The sequence below is a fragment of the Apus apus genome, chromosome 5 (genome assembly GCF_020740795.1).
Source record: "Apus apus isolate bApuApu2 chromosome 5, bApuApu2.pri.cur, whole genome shotgun sequence".
Classification (NCBI taxonomy): domain Eukaryota; kingdom Metazoa; phylum Chordata; class Aves; order Apodiformes; family Apodidae; genus Apus; species Apus apus.
This window is the reverse complement of record NC_067286.1, coordinates 41322165-41339033: the sequence shown is the minus strand read 5'-3', so window position 1 is coordinate 41339033 and position 16869 is coordinate 41322165. Positions and strand designations below refer to the sequence as shown.

The following is a 16869-nucleotide window of genomic DNA, read 5'->3' as shown; positions in this document are numbered from 1 at the left end:
ACTAGCTTTTTAAAAGATGCCTCGTTAATACTTAAAAGGGTGGCTACTACTAAGAAGATGGAGACTCCCTATTTACAGGGAGTCACATGGAAAAGACAAAGGGTAATGGGCACAAGTTGCTCTTGGAGAGATTCTGATTGGACACAAGAGGTAAATTTTTCACCATGAGGACTATTAAACATTGGAATAGCCTCCTAAGGGAAATGGTAGATTCCCCCACACTGGACAGTTATAAGTCTCAGCTTGATAGGGTGCTGAGCCATGTCATATAAACTATAGTAGTACCTAGAAAGGTTGCAGCAGATGATCCTTGAGGTCCCTTCCAACTTGGCATTCTATGATACTAACAGCCTCTTTTATTCTGCTACCTCATGATACCAGCTTCTACCCACTCCTTTCTGGCTTTTCTATAATCTTTGATAAACAGCATACTATTTGTGGAGCTTCAGTGTGGTATTTTTAAATATCATCCTCACAGCCTGCAAGTGTTTTTCCTTTCTGACTGCCCATCATAGCTTCTTTTTAATAGGTTCCTTCCCACTTTTCCCCCCACTCTGTTTTAAAACCAATGTAGTGGATTTCTAGGTTTTGTTGCATCTAGAAAGATGCCAAATATCTATACAAACATATATACTACAGAGCAGATTACTGACAGTAATACTTTAAAAAGGTTCTGCATACTGTTCAGTAGAGGATCAAGACTTGTGCTACTTCTCTTACTGCCTTCCAGATTACTTCTGCTCCTTGAAGACATAATTTCTGGCTAGCAATCTTACCATCACATCCTAAAATTATGCCCTCTGATCCCTTCCTGCCCCATCCACACACACACATACACACACTATGATGTGTGCTACTACATGCCCCATCCTATGCCAATCAACTTAGTTTCTAGTTATTAACATATTTTTTATTTCAACCAGTAAGTCATAGCACATATAATCATCCTGAATGTGAGGCAGGTAGTCCAGCCCTCATATTCTGTCCTTGGTGAGGAAAGCCTGACTTCTAGGGGTTCTGTGTTGCTTATTGACAATAGCTGCCTTGCCTATGTTTTAACTCTAAGCCCAATTTTATACAGCATTACCCCTCTGCTGACACTACTAGCTCTCTCTACTACATAAAAATACACTTCACAGGTAAAGAAGCTACTGGTTATCTTTCTTTCAGCAATTTTGACAGCTGTACTGTAACAAAAAACCCCCAACAAATCAAGCTTTCCAACTTTATCCACCTTATTTCGCAGATTGAAAGTGTGTTACTTTGTTTATGTACTTACTTGTGGAAAGTCCCAAAATCATATACCACTACTTTCATGGAAACAATTTCTATAAAATCACTGCAATCATAAATGTACATGAAGGTGTAATGTAACAGGATCCTCACAATTCAGAAAACTCTGGAAAGCTGTGTTCTAATTTTCAACATTTTCAGCCCCCCAAAAGGAAAGGGCTACATTAAAATCAAACAGTAAGCACTGAACATAACGAGGAACCAGCACCTGTGTAGTTTCATTTCATTTTCTTGATAAAGCTCAGTCATTACTTTAAGTTTCTGCTGAAGCTTCTGAACTTCACTTTCAAAACGTTCATTTTCAGACTGCAAGGAAGCTTGTCGACTTTGAAGGTTTTCTATACGTTCTGTCAAATTTAGAGACAATAATATTGGGATAGCACAGTATTTAGAAAGTTAAAACATTTGCAATATTTTAGCATATAAAAACTTTTAGTATATAAAAACTTTTCATTCTATGTTTATTTAATAATATAAGCAATAATCAGTTCAGATATATCAGTAAAATATACAAATTGAGAAGCAAAAACGAGCAGCTATTCTCTCTACCTGATATAAAGTGCAGCTCTGAGCATATACCTAGCCTTTGCTCCAAATCTATATATATATATTCTTTGAAAACAGTGCAGTTTTGTAATTCAAAACATAGTTTTTCATTTCAGGCCCTTAATATTTTCACTATTCTAATCAAGAAATAAAATCGGTACCATGAACAACTCCTGCAAATTTACTCACAAAAGGTCTTGCTAAGTACCCTGAAGGGTAACTCAGACTCAACAAACTACCTTAACTTCCCCAATTAAAATCAGTCATGTTTCATTTACTATTCCTATGCTTCTCCTCAAGAAACATAGAAAGCTTCCAGGAAGTTTGAGTATCTTTATTGGACAGAGTTACAATCAACTTGGAAAACACACTAGCACAAAGGGTCATTTTAAAGGGCTATGAAAAACTGGAAAATACAGATTTTACAGAACATTACATCATCCAAATAACAAAGCACAGCACATTTAAATGTGACAGGTACTCTGCTGGCTGTTATCTATGAAAGAAATAGTAAATTACAGATTTTAATTTGAATTAAAGTTGCAGTGTTTTAATTTAGTAAGGTTTAATTCAGTATGTCCTACACAAAGGAAAATACAGAGCAAGAGGCTTTTAGGTTCAATTCTCTAAAGGTAGTATTTTGGATTTTAAGTAGTACTGAGGTTGCATCCATTACAAATTAATTACAATTAAGCTACCATTTTTAATAGATGGCTTTAAAACTTAGATTTAAACTCCATTGTTTCATCTCCAGAAATTATGTAAAAAAGGTATTATATAATCACTTTATCTACATATTTTAAGATTCTATAACTTAATTATAGACTATTCCAACAGGGTACAACAAAATCTGCAAATGGTGCTTTAGCAACTTAAGTGACTTTACCTCTAAAATAAAATATTTGAAATACCCAAGCAACTTAAACTCAGATATTTTAAAAATCAAGTAGAATTATTAAAGCAAATTTAATTCAGTTTTTACTCAAAGCAATACTTACAGCCTGTAACACCATTTTACAAAAGCAGCATCTTATTAATCTTAAAGGCAAAACAACATTTAATTACCTGTAAGTTCTCCTTTAGCTTTATTTTCATCAGACAGTTTTGAATACAATTGATCTCTTTCTGTTTCCAAGGTCTTTAAACAAGCATTTAACTACAACAAAAAAAAAATTTAATGAGCTTTTTAAGATTGCCAGAAACTGTTTGCATGCATTATCTAATTAAACATTAAAAGATGCTGAACTCTGTGATAGCAGTATTTACATGCAATTAAACTCACAAAAAAACCCCATATATTCTCTCTAGTTTCCTCCCCGCTCCATCCACAAGTTTCTTAAAACCACCTACCTTTGCAGCATAGATCAGTTTCTTCACAGTTCGTTTTTGCTGATCATCTGCTTGACAGAACATAATAATTTGTCATATGAAAAACACACAAAAAAATTTGTGACAGAGCTTACTACTATTATTTTGTTTTCACAAAAGAAGCAATCCCTAACATACCATGACAGGCATCGCAGAGGGAGAGGGGATATCCCTATATTCTAGTGCTTGCTCTGCCAATGCTCATACTAAGAGAAATGCTGAATACACACTACAAGATTTACTCGGATGTGCCCTACGGTATAATCAGCACCAACATAAAAAGAAGCTGTAGCAATAAGGAGGAGGAAGAAAGGCTCTCCTGTGCTGCTGTTTTGAGGGGACCCACATCTACACCCATCTGATTCCAGTGCTACCATACTGCCTGCAACAAGTGACACCTGCGTAAGGACAACGAAGCACAAGTTAGGCTCCAAGGACTCACAGTGCTAGTGCTGGGAGGAGCTTCAAGAAGAAATTAATGCAAGGTTTCCACCTAAAAATGTTCAAGAAGCACTGCTTAGTACTAAGCATTGGTTAGCTGTCCGACATTAATAGCACTGGATGAGTTTTGAAATTCCAACTCCTACAAAGTTTCACCTTTCCTGGGAGACTCTGCATTCCGCATTTCTAAAACATCTATTAAGATTTAAAAAGGGAAGTTATACAAAACATACCTAAGGGGTCTGCATTCTCTGTTTCACCTTTTATATCCACATCCCAGTGGTTATCTTCAGTGTCATCATCTTCTCCTATTGCTGAACTCCAGTCTTTCATCTTCAGTAAGTAATGTGTCAGTGACTAAGGAAAAGCCCCCACAAAAGACACAGTAAAATAAATACAAGCCATGAAAATGGAAGCTGCCATTACAATTATTTTTTTTCAGGATTTCTGTCCTTTATTTAGTTCCCTTAGTAGATTAAGTGAGCCTCATATACAGGATTCTAGATGTCTGATATTTTTCTATTAAAACATAACACCTGCAGCTCAACAGGTGTGCCCTTGTGAAGACTTTTTAGATAGCCAAGTGTTTTCAGATAGCCAAGACTTTTCAAATAGCATGCTTTTAGCAAGGCTTGTGTATATAAGGTACACATATGTAACAATACGCTCCCCGCTCCTGCTCGCCAAATTAAAAGAAAACACAAATACTCTGTCAGAACTGAAAGAGTTTTTCTTTATTTAACATAGTGGCTTTCAAGGCTATCAGACAGCTCCACTGTGCTGCTAAGCAACCCTTTTTTGCTTAGCAGGAAACAAGACATTACAGGATGGAGACAGCAAACAAAAACCCAGAACAGCTTAATGCACATTAAGAGAAGGAGAAGTTGTTAAGACTTTCTTGGGAACTCAGCAATTAGCATCAATCTAAATAATCAAATTCAATGCTAGCTGTCATAATGTACCTTGACTTGACTCTCTTTATTTTTCAATACTTCTTCTGTATCTGTTTTAGATGATTCAAACATCTTTGTTTGTTCATTTAGCTCACCAAATCGTTCATCCCATCCTTCAGCTTCTTGTAAAAGCTAAAAAGGGAAATACTAGATTAGTGTGATTGTCTATTACAACCAAGAATCAAGGATGAATAGTACTTGAGCCTGTTATGTATATTATCTATACCTACACAGAATTTTAAGCTCTCACCCCTGAGTGAAAACTAACAGAGATAGACTGTAAGACAGTTAAACCTTAAGAATTGAAAAATAAGACTTCTATGTTACTGTCAAGTTGCTTTAGTGAAAGCAGTTCTCCATTATAATTAGTTGCTAGGATATTTTTAAACATTTATAAGAACAGTTAACACCTCACTCAGTTTCAAAACCCTGATGCGACAACAGCAACAGTGACAATTTGTGTTACAGCTACAAACACTGGAGAATGGATGGAGAGGAGAATGCTCCTTCTTCCCCAGTATGCACACATACTTCTGAAATTCTACCTGTGCCTTTTCAACCTAGAAGAGGTCCATGAGGTAAGGGAAACTAGGAAACTTTTTAGACTGCTACTTCACATGACTTGCAAAACTGTATTATTTATCCTATCCCACTCCATACCTCTTAAAGCAATTTTTCAATTTTATTTTGAAAAAGCTTCCTCATAAAAGTCAGAGAAACCGTATGTAATCAACACCTACTAGTATGTTATCTTTGTAATTAGTTGTGGTTGACTAAAAAGACAATCCCTAGTAAAATCTTGTTTCGCAAAAATACTTTACAGCAGTGAAGGGATCAGTACACTTAAGCACCAGTACATTAAAAATAATCACTGCAAAGTATTAATTAATCAAACCATGCCTTCATATTGTGAGAATGAAATTGAACTGATGCAAATTTCTGTTAAGACAAAACATGCAGTACAAAAACATAAGGTACAATACAAAAAAAAATTTGTCTTAAGAGTCTGTCAAAAGACTGCTAATGTTGCACAACAGGCAACTCATTTAAAAGCAGTGAATGTACAGAAAGGATTAACTAGGTTGTGCAACAAGAAATTAACAGCCAGTTACACTAAAAATAAAACCAGAAAATGGTGGTTAAACAGGGGAACTGCCATGCGAATAGACAAACAAGCCTGAACACTACTGATCAAAGGTAAGCTAGGAGGCATAAAACAGAGGGTATGTGACTAGAACTGGATGAACCCCACTTGGCACACAACTGCCCCTTTCAAGCAGTAAAAGCCATGTGTGAATTTGCAGCATCATGAAAACTATGTATTACAGATGAAATAAAAATACTCTTCATGCTAGTACTGCTCAGAAGACATACACTGCCGACTACTTTTATCATTAAATGTCATCCTCAAAGGAAAGCTAAACTTTAAGAGATTCCTTCTTCATGGAGCCAAACGGAAAATAAATTGACATGACTTTATGCACCTGTAAAAATTACAATAGGAAGGATTTGCAATAAGCTAAAGCAATATATATTTCTAATGTTCCTGCAAAAAACAAGCACAGAAGTTTGGAGTTCATTAACAGTTCCCTTGTTCAAACTAAAAGGCCGAATCCTCTCTCTGACACATCATAAATCTGAGACAGCACATCTGTTACCATGGTTAAAGTATGATGTGCCAGAAGATTATGACCAATTAGTGCAAATGGACAGAGGAGGAAAGTACTCTAGCTTCTGTGAACAAACAACACCTTTGTTACCTTTTGAGCCTAAGTGAAATTCCATCTTAAAAAAAAGAAAGAAAAATAAAAAAGAATATGGATATTCTAAAATAGCAGACTAACTCACATACTTACAACCACCTCATAAAAGAGAATGAAAATAAGCAAATCAGATACTTTATCTTTGCTCCTTATCAGGTTCCATCAACTCTTTATCAGGTTATTTGTCTACTCAAAAAGATAGCAAAATATACACAAACGTTCTCAAATTACTAAAAACTGCAACAAAGCTCTATTAACAACAAAGTGTAGTAATTAATCTTATATAATGTGTTAAGGAACTACTATACCTATGTTATTTTATCTGGAAGGAATTAAAAAAACCTTAATTTTTAACTTGGAACGTGGCAAGTTAATTACATCCTGGGAGTTGTTTTTGCCAATTTTTTTTTCTGGTTTTGCTTGATGTAAAATGATTGCCTACAAAATGTAGAGTAACTGTCAGCACTTAGTATTATTTTCCTCTAAGTACTACTTTTTAACCATATTATTTACCATATTTACTTTATATTTACTTTCTCACTGAACTCCATGCAGGTTTCCCCACAAACTCTAGTTATTCAACTTCTTTTAAAACAGGACTGTTTTAGACCAAGTTATTTCAACATAAAAGAATTCTGAAGTCATGTCCTCTTCCTTATTCCACTAACTAGACCACACAAGGGATATTAACAAACACATTGAGGACGAGCTACTTGGAGAAATCGTATTTACATAGTTTCATAAGAAAATACAGTATTTCTAAGGGTAATTAAGAAGCTACCTGCTTCTCACTTTCCTGGAGATGGCAGTTTTCATCTACTGCATCTTGAACTGATGTCTTGAGTCTCTCTGTATTAATCTGATATACTTTGAGGGTGGACTTGGCCTAAGTGAAATAAAAAAAGTGTGTTGTTGAAACAGAATAGGCAAAGATACAAATGGGGTCATGATGGTATTACTGAACTTATTCTAAGGTTTCCTAGCTGTGCTGTACACAGAATCATAGAATGGTTTGGGTTGGAAGGAACCTCAAAGGTCATCCAGTTCCAAGCCCCCTGAATGGGCAGGGACACTGCCCACTAGACCAGGTTGCTCAGAGTCCCACCCAACCTGGCCTTGAACACTTCCAGGGAGGGGGCATCCACAACTGGATATGTATTCTCACATAGAATCACAGAGGTTGGAAGGGACCTCTGAAGATCAAGTCCGACCTCCCTGCTGCAGCAGGAACACCTAGGGCAGATCACACAGGAATGTATCCAGATAGGTCTTGAAAGTCTCCAGAGAATGAGACTCCACAATCTCTCTGGGCAGCCTGTTCCAGTGCTCTGTCACTCTCACAGTGAAGTTTTTCCTCATGTTGAGGAGGAACTTCCTGTGTTGTAACTTGGTGCCATTTCCCTTCATCCTATCACAGGGCACCAGCGAAAAGAGACTGGCCCAATCTTGACACCCACCCTTCAGATATTTATTGACATTAGTAAGTCCCCTCTCAGTATTCCTTTCTCAAGACTAAACAGCCCCAGGTACCTCAGCCTGTTCCAGTCCCTTAATCATCCTTGTAGCCCTCCATTGGACTCTTTCCAGCATATCCCTGACCCTCTTGAACTGGAGAGCCCAGAACTGGACAAAACACTACAGATGTGGTCTTACGATGGCAGAATAGAGCGGGAGGAGAACCTCCCTTGATCTGCTGGCCACACTGTATCCCAAGATATTATCAACTCTCTGGGCCATGAGGGCACATTGCTGTCCCATGGATAACCTGTTGTCCAACAGGACCCCAAGGTCCTTCTCCATGAAGCTGCTCTCTAGCAGATCAACCCCTAATCTATATTGGTGCATGGCATTTTTTTCTCCCCAGGTGCAGGACTCTACTTATTCTTGTTGAACCTCATTAGGTTCATCTTTGCCCAGCTCTCCAGTCTGTCCAAATCTTACTGAATGGCTGCACAGCCTTCAGGTGTATCAGCCAATCCTCCCAGCTTCATATCATCATCAAACTTGCTGAGAATACACTCCATCCCTTCACCCAGGTCACTGATGAAGATGTTGAATAAGACTGGGCCATCTTCCCTACAATTTCAACAATTTTTGCTGACTGTAGTTTTCCAGCACTATGTATCATTGTGGAGTAAGAAGGAAAAAAAAAAAAAAAAAAAAAAAGAGACAAGGGAACTGTACTTCCCAACAAATGTCAGTCACTGTATGAAAGTCAAAGCTGCTAAATGAAGTCACGCGAAAAGTACCAAGCCTTAACAAAGTATTTTGGTTTACACAGCATATTATTTCTGCACCCTTAATGGAAAAAAAACCAAAACAAACACAAGCAAAAAAACCCACAAAAAAACAAACAAAATACAAAAAAAACACACCACACAAAAAACCCAACAAACAAACAAACAAAAACCCCAAAACGTAACTACATGGAGAACTGAGAAATTGCAAAAATTTGAGAACAGAAATTTCAAAGATTAAACATACCTCATCAATTTGTGTCTGGATAGATTTTGCTTCATTCTCTAAAGACTCCAATCTCTTCTGAATTTCAGTCACCTGAAAATTATTATTTGTCATATAGCTTCTTCCATAGATTTGACTGAAAAAATCTAGGCAATTAATAAAGTTATTTTAACTTTCAAACAAAGAAGGTGCTACTGCCAAATCAGTAGAAAATACTTTTTGAGTATTTTCCTTTTTGGGTGTCATGTTTTAAAATGGTACAGTCAGTATGAGGGAAAACAAAATGGGAAATGTAGTTTTTCTTTCAAAAAAACCCAATAATAGTTTTTCTCTTCCACAGGGAAGGCTTTTGTGGGAATCTTATTTTTTTTTAATTAATACTGACAAATATAGGATACTATTTATTCTTACCAAGTTATCATTTTCTGATTGCTTAGATTTTTCTTCTTCCAGTTCTTTTTCTAGATTCTCTATTTCTTGGTTGAGTTCCATGTTTGACTTGTTCAGTTTTTCATGCATTTCCTAAATGAAGTTGTTTTGACAGTTAATATAAAACATTTGGCATTAATTGCATATGAATATGTTTTAAGTATGACAGCAAAGTACGTTTAACAAATTTCATCATATTGAACATAAATCTCCAAGGACTCTAGAGACTCTTGCACATTAACAAAACCTGTAACAATGAGCTCTATGGGATCTGAGGTGCAGAGTGAAATAAATCTATTTGTTGTTTTGTTACATAAATTTTATAGAGCCTATTAGGCATTTGATTCACTTTTTTGGAACTCTTTTACAAATATTTTCTCAATCTGGGGGATATAAGTAATGCAGTATTAATTTTTCTTTACAACTCTGCTCCAGTAGCCTATAAAATATATTTAAATTCAATCTTATGTGAAAAAAAAACTTCATTCAATACTCTCTCCTAGAAACAGGAACAGACTTATTTTTAAATCAAATATTGTCTAATACATCATTTGCTCTAACATTAATAATTTTTAATAACTTTATACAAAAACTTCTCTTTATTTAAATGGCTTGCTTCTCTGTTGTTTGCAGTAACCCGACACTAAAACAATAAAGCCCTCAATTAGAACAATTAAGGTTTTTAGGAGTTTTTTTGTTATTGACTTTTTTTGGTGTGTTCTTTGGATGTTTTTTTTAATATGAGCAACATTTTCCCGAAATACTACCTCAAACTGCAAAAATAACAATTTCCATTTATGTTTTTACCTCAAGAACAGATGTATCAGCTGATTCCTTCATAATGGTATCATCCTTCAGAGACAATTGTAAATTCTCAAACTGAAAAGGAAATACTTCATGTCAGAGCATGTGTAAAGAATCGCTTAGGCAATAGCATTAATTTATGATGCTCAAATCTGAAACACAGCTACCACCTAAATATTCACAAATACACCTTGCTGGGAATCAGGAAAGTCCTAGCCCTAGTAGGTTATCCCAGTGGCATGAAGACATTAAAGTTGCTTCCAATGAAATGTATTAAGAGTTAAAGGCAGAACTTAACATCTTAACCGCACTTAAAGACATGACAGGAAAAAGTATTTGAAGAATCACTTTTAAAAGGTTTTAAACATCTTACTTTTAGGCAAGTTTTGTGTTTTAACTACTTGACAAATTGAGTACATTTCTGTGACACATATGAATGCAACAAATGAGGACCATTACCTCTTTTTTGCAAAGGCTCAGTTTTCCAAGAATTTTACATTTATCTTCAACTAGTTCAGCAATTTTGTTAGCAAGCTGCTTTTCCCTTCCTAAAAAGAGAAAGACAGTGAAGTGTTGCAACATCCAAATAGTTAAAATGAGGAAAAAAAAAAAAGGGAAAAAAGGCTATACTACAAAGAAACAGTATGAAAAATAAGCTTACCTACATAAAGTCGACTTCTAACCTGAAAGAAAAAGAATAAATACTGAAAATGTCTCATCAATTGCTCTTGCATAGTATCTAAAACCTAATATTTTGAGCTGTGATTCCTCGATCATGGAACTTAAAATAGGCTGCTGTTAAATAATGGGCAAGTGCATCCTCTGCTCTTATCCCCTCCACAGCTGTGTATTGCCCTGTCTTTCTTCCACCCTAATTAAACAGGGAGAAAAGAGGTTAGTTTCCACCTGGATCTCTTTTACAACACACCACTGTACAGTCATCACATAACCATGACTGCCAACACAAAGTGGTAGTGGACAGGCCAAAAAGATTAGGAAACTGGAGGGAGGGGGAAGCTCCACGTGCCAGCTCAGACTTAGTTTCCTATGAAGTAAAAACGCCCCACATAATAATATGAAACAGTTAAAGCTGCAGATGGGTATATTGGGTGGGCATCCTGCCAAGATGCAACTCAATACATACTGCCAAACAAAAACTAACAAACTGTCAGACAAAATCTGTCACAAATGGCCTGGACAAGCAATGCAGAACTTGGCTGAACCCACAAAAACTTCACAACACACCACTCCTCTTCAAGGCTGGGCCTGGCTCACATACCTAACATACAACAGGTCCCTCAGATTTACCCAGTTTCCTACTCATTGAAAGTCATGGGATGGTCAAAGAATCGAAATAATAGAAAAAGGGGAAGACAGTCATAAGCACCCCTTACCCAATCATCCCCCAGTAAACCCAAAACCAAACTCCGTTACTTTTGAGTAAGTAACCATTAGTTCTTCAAAGAGCAGTGAGTGCAGTTGTAAGTATGGATTACTGAAGAAACATCAATAACTTCAGTAATATCTAATGCCCTAGTGACACATGCAGGAGTGAAACAACACTAGAGCTGCTGCTTGACCCATCTGAGCTGAAATGCCTCTTTCATACCACCTAGGTAAATTCTGCTAGGAAACAGAAGGGATGACCCCAGCTATAGATACAGTAACAAATACAGATCTCCCTCAGACAATCTGAATCACTGCTACAGAATAAGGTGGCATTTTTCCAGATCTAAGTTGATGTTAGAACCCTAAAAATACAGTTGCTTACCATTTGAAAAACTAAACCACTACACAGCCTGTCTTCAAACATGAACATCATTATGTTACCAGCACCAACATTACATTCTATTTAAAAGTATGGAAAAACTGGGGAGTAATTTAGAGTAATGAGTTATGGACACTGAACCCATTTCATTAGTAGGGAGAGTCTTGAGGGCAGCTGCTGTTACTCAGATACTTATTTACTCACAATGGCAGACAACCCTTACCTGAAAAGTTAAATCTGATTTATCTGTTAAAGGGTTTCAGTTCTACATTTCTCAAAGTCATCAGCCTAATGCTCATGAACAGCACACAGTCACGTTGGTTCAGTATTCCAATAAACAGAACCAAAGTCACTGTCCAAAGAGTTTCAAAATGCCTCTCTGGATGGGAATCCATCTGGATTGCTTTTGTTTACAACTACCTGAGCTGGTCTGGCTATAGCCAGGGTAGTCACAGACATATCAACACAAAAAGCAAGGCACATGCCCTAGGGAAGACCTTGATATCCTGCGAAAATAATTTAAGGGCTGACTTTGAAAGTCAGGTGTAGAAACTATAAAAGGAATGAAAAAGGAAGCCTTCCTACAGCAAGTGTCATTGCATTTCCTTTAATACTAACAGTCACTCAGCACAGATCCACACACTGTCTTGACAAAAAAAGACTACTTCTCAGTTCCTCTTTTAGAGGTATTCTAAATTCTATCACATCAGATTTAAAACTCTGAAGAATTCTCTATCTTGAGAAGAGTAACAATTTAATTTTAAACCATTCCGTTCAAAGCATTAATGCACTCTACATATCTGCACACAATCTGAACGCTTACCGATTGATAACTTCTATACAGGAACAAGAAAATTGTAAAGGCTCCAACAACGCCAGCACAAATCACTATTTCCCATGGGAAACCATACAGATCAGGACCAGGTCTCATATCTTCAGGCAGTGAAGCCACAGCCTGAAGAATAAAAGTAAAAAGCTTCAACTACAAGAAAAGAGGTTAATACTTTCAACAGAAATAGACACTGCACGTTGACTTAGTCTACTTCTAATGCCTATACAGGCTTGTACATATTTTTTTCCAAAAATGTGAGAAAATGGTTAACTTTTTTAAGGCATACATTTACCAAGAGAAGGGGAAAAAAAAAGTTCCAACAAAATACAATGATACCTAGATAAGGCTCTGAAAACTCTTCCATATGGCCAATTATTTATTGTGGTAAATGATGGTAAAATCTCCTTTGAGACGTCCACATGTTTCACTCTTAGAAGAATTAATACTAGTATTAAGTATTTTATGATTTACCGGTAGAAAATTTGTTTGGCAGGAAAACCTGCTCAACCAACTTCGTACGGGAACGACACACTGAGCAGAGTCAATGATTTAATACGTTTTCAACGCATCCTCTCTGTGAGCGGGTGTCAGTACTTCTGCGAGGGACAGACGCCGCTGCGGTCCCACAAGGGACCCGCACCTCGGCAGGGGTCCCTGCCCAGCGCGGCCCTCACCCGCACGGCCAGGCGGGCCCGCCTCGAGCCGGGGGGGGCGGGGGTGTGACCCCAGGCACCGGCCGCTTCACGGCTCGGGCTGTTCCACGCCGCCGTTCCTCTCGGAGCAGCGGGGCGGTGCCGCGGGACCCCGCGTCCCCGCAGCTCCCGGGCCGTCCCGCTCAGCCCGCGCGCCTCGCCGCCCCCGGCAGCGCCGCCGCCGCCCCCAGCCAGGAGCCGCCGCGCGAGGGGCCGGCCCCGGCGCGGACCGGGCAGACCGACGCCGGGCGGAGGCGGGCCCGGCACTCACCCTGCGCGCCCCCTCCAAGGCCAACCCGCAGTACCGCTCCGCGCTCTCCCGCAGGCCCAGCCACACGCCGGCGGCGCCCCCCGCACCGCCGCGGCCGCCGGCAGCCATCTTACCGCGGCGGCGCCGCGCGGCCCCTTCCGGCCCGCCGCCTGGCAACCGGCCCGTACCACTGCCGCGGGGGGACAGGCGCGGGGAGCGGCGCGGCGGGGCGCCGGGCCGTACCACTGCGGCGTGCGCGGGGAGCGGCAGGTACCGCGGCCGGGGCAGCGCGACGGCGGCCGCGGGGCCCAGGCCGCACCGCTCGGCCCGGCGCGGGTGCCGGAGCCCCGCAGGGCTGCCCTCTCCTCCGTGCCGCGGGAGCGCCAGGTCTCCGGGACCTCTCCCCGCAGATCCTCCCCTGCGCACTGCGCCCGCAGGAGGGAAGGACCGGCTGCTCCCCTCAGCGCAACGGCCGCCGCCGCCGGCCCGTCCTCCGGTGCGGAGGTGACCCCGCTGGCCCCGGCTCCTCCTGTTCCCCCTTCAAGTTACGCGCAGGGAAGCTCACCTCCCCGCGGGCGTCTGCTGCCTCCATCTGTGCCCGCGCAGCAGCAGCAGCAGCAGCAGCAGGTCTTTAGAGACACAGAACTGTCCGGGCTAGGGCCCTGGGGAGCGGCCCGGCTCCGGCCCGGGAGCCATGCCAGGCAGCCCGGCGCGGCCTGGGCCCGGCGGGGGCGGGCAGCAGGTGGATCAGTGTCCGCGGCGGCCCCGGGGCCTTGCGCAAGGGGTGGGGCGGGGCGGCCCGGCCGGCCCGGCTCGGGAGCCGCTCCCCGGGCCCTGCACCCGCGGGCTGGCCCGGCAGCCGCTGGCACCTCCCAGAGCCGGATGGCTGGAGGCGGCTTTTGCAGCTGTGCCGAACAACACAAGAACGAGTCTGCCTGTCGCAGTGAACTGCCAGCGAGCGCTGAAATCTAATCTGTTCCATCAGGAAAAAAAACAAGCGCCCTTCAGTTTTTGTCTCCTAGGCTGCAGTTTAGCCAGAATCTATGTGAGTACCTTGGAAATTAGGAACAAATTTATATGATTCATAAATTTCAGTGATCCAATCTAACCACAGTAACACCAGAGTGCCAAAATTAAGTTTACCATATACTACTTTACCTGATACTACTGTTCAGAGGGCACAGTGCAACATCTGCCTTTTCTCACATTCCTCTGGCAGCCCTGTTTCCCGGGCAGCTATGTCCAGGAAGGTCCAACTTCACTCTGTCCCTACATTTTGATACTTAAGACATCCCTATAGGGATGATAATCCCATTTTGTATTTTTTGTATTTGCTTAGAAAAGTATTTCTAATGCAGTTATGAACTATGGGAATCTTTGGAAATCAAGGCTTTGAAATTACTTCTTAAAAACAATGGAAATATTCTGATTATTTTACTCACCCTAACCCAAACTTCCTAAATCCAAGCAAATTTTTAATCAGAACTGTCATGGGAACTAGAGGGAGCTATGAGTTTCCCTTAAAAAAAACAAACCAAAACAAATCTCCAAATGCTGAGAGTTTGACCACTGAGGTGTTTCCTGGCTGCCTTGTAAAACAAACAAACACAAACGACACCCCAAGTTAATTAGATTCTGCAGTGCAAACAGCGGAGGCAGATGAACAGCAGCTAACTTGACATTTTCATGTTCCTTCTCTATTTCATTTAGCATCAGATTCCCCCAGAAGCAAGGGAACTGCAGCTGGTTTATTTTAAAGGATCTTTTTTCTTTTCTTTTTTTAGGAGCTTCATTGCAGGACATAACTTGGCTAAATTTTGCACTAATATCAACACTATATCACATAAAGAATTCTTACCTGTTTGATTATACTTGTCACTGCTGAAAATAGAGATTTTATCGATTCCTCAATCTCAAGAGCATTGAAGCACAGAAGTATCTGATACATCCACCCTCCTTGTTGTTTGTTCATAAGGAAAAAGAAAGATTTTACATTACTATTGTCAACAAAATTTAAAACAAATTTTTTGAAGATTGCAAAATTATTTTCCTTAAAATGAAGAAACTTGACGCTTACCATTACTTGGAACATAGTTCTGGATGGCATCTGAGAAAGGCTTTTCAGCGTCAGATGGAGAGTCAGCTATGGAACTGTCCATTTTATCTTCAGAATTTGCTGAAGGAATTGCTGTTGCTTTTAAATGTTGGTCGCTGTTGGGGTCACTTTCTACAGCTGCAGTCATTTCACGTTCCTTCTCTGGTGCTTCTTCTAGTAGCTTTCTTCTACTGCCTACCCCTGCAAATAATTGTGAAGGGAAATCATGCTTATTTTCAGAGGATTCAACTCTCTCACACACACTTTTATAAGATATTAAACTACAAAGATTTTTTTTTTCCTCAAAGCCAAACACTAGGCTACATTAGAATAAAAATGTGCTACAGATTTATAATTTATGATTTACTTGTTCAAATAATGGTCTCAGAACAAAGTTTGGAGCATAGAGTTTTAAGCAAAATTGGTGGTGTGGTAGAGTAGTTAAAATCAATGCTCAGGAAAAAATATGCTTGGCTTTGATAGTTAGCCTATAGTATGCTTGTTCAGGATTAGTAGGTCTCATGTTATATCCAAGTGGAAAAAGCTTTATGAAAAGAACAATTAGGAATGTAATGTAGTATTCAAGATTAACAGCTTCCCACAAGATAGCAGAACTTCACTGCAAAGTACAAGAAACCACAGGCATGTTTGTGCAGAAGTCTGAGTGGAAGCACCTAACTGCCTCCAGGTCAGTGACTTGGAGTAAATTTCCTGAAGCCAATAAAATGCCACTTCCAAAAAACCTCACGCTTTGCTTACCCATGTCGGGGGGGGAAGCCATTGACAAATGTATTAATGTTTGAATTCTATGCTACCAGCCAGTTCTGGCCAAAGATGCGCATCGTAAATAATCCAGTAGTCAAAAGTCAGGAAGAGTAACTGGCTCGTAAACTGTTGCCATTATATTAACTCCATCTGTATGATCAGATCCTCGAAATAGCACAAATCAGTCATTAATAACTATGAGTTAGATTCACTACCTCTTTACTTTAAATCACCAGGAGACAGTGATGTATCTCTTGTATTTTTTCCCTCAAACAAAGCATATTTTGTTCTTGCTAAATCACTGTTAGTGAAGCATTAGTCTAGTACCTTTAGCTGCAGTTTGGACTGCACACTTAATTGTTATAGCAGACAAAAGCTCTGGCAACTCTAGAAGACCATTCCTTTTT

General features: G+C 39.8%; 1 protein-coding gene across 5 annotated transcripts in view; it reads right to left on the bottom strand.

Moving 5' to 3' along the window:
- Window positions 1-16869, bottom strand: part of MIA2 (MIA SH3 domain ER export factor 2) — a 36481-nt gene that overhangs the window by 11958 nt on the left and 7654 nt on the right. For 3 of the 5 annotated variants that reach the window (XM_051622392.1, XM_051622391.1, XM_051622393.1), the window contains 14 exons: window positions 15680-15898; window positions 15461-15558; window positions 12652-12783; window positions 10722-10743; window positions 10520-10608; window positions 10064-10135; window positions 9239-9349; window positions 8849-8920; window positions 7146-7250; window positions 4611-4733; window positions 3882-4005; window positions 3190-3236; window positions 2905-2995; window positions 1502-1640 (listed from right to left, as the gene is read on the bottom strand). In XM_051622392.1, the coding sequence (XP_051478352.1) occupies window positions 1502-1640; window positions 2905-2995; window positions 3190-3236; window positions 3882-4005; window positions 4611-4733; window positions 7146-7250; window positions 8849-8920; window positions 9239-9349; window positions 10064-10135; window positions 10520-10608; window positions 10722-10743; window positions 12652-12783; window positions 15461-15558; window positions 15680-15898 (1444 nt within the window). Of the gene's footprint in view, window positions 1-1501; window positions 1641-2904; window positions 2996-3189; window positions 3237-3881; window positions 4006-4610; window positions 4734-7145; window positions 7251-8848; window positions 8921-9238; window positions 9350-10063; window positions 10136-10519; window positions 10609-10721; window positions 10744-12651; window positions 12784-13623; window positions 13704-14167; window positions 14391-15460; window positions 15559-15679; window positions 15899-16869 lie in introns of those variants that run through there. The other 2 variants (XM_051622396.1, XM_051622394.1) reach the window with 2 other exon arrangements.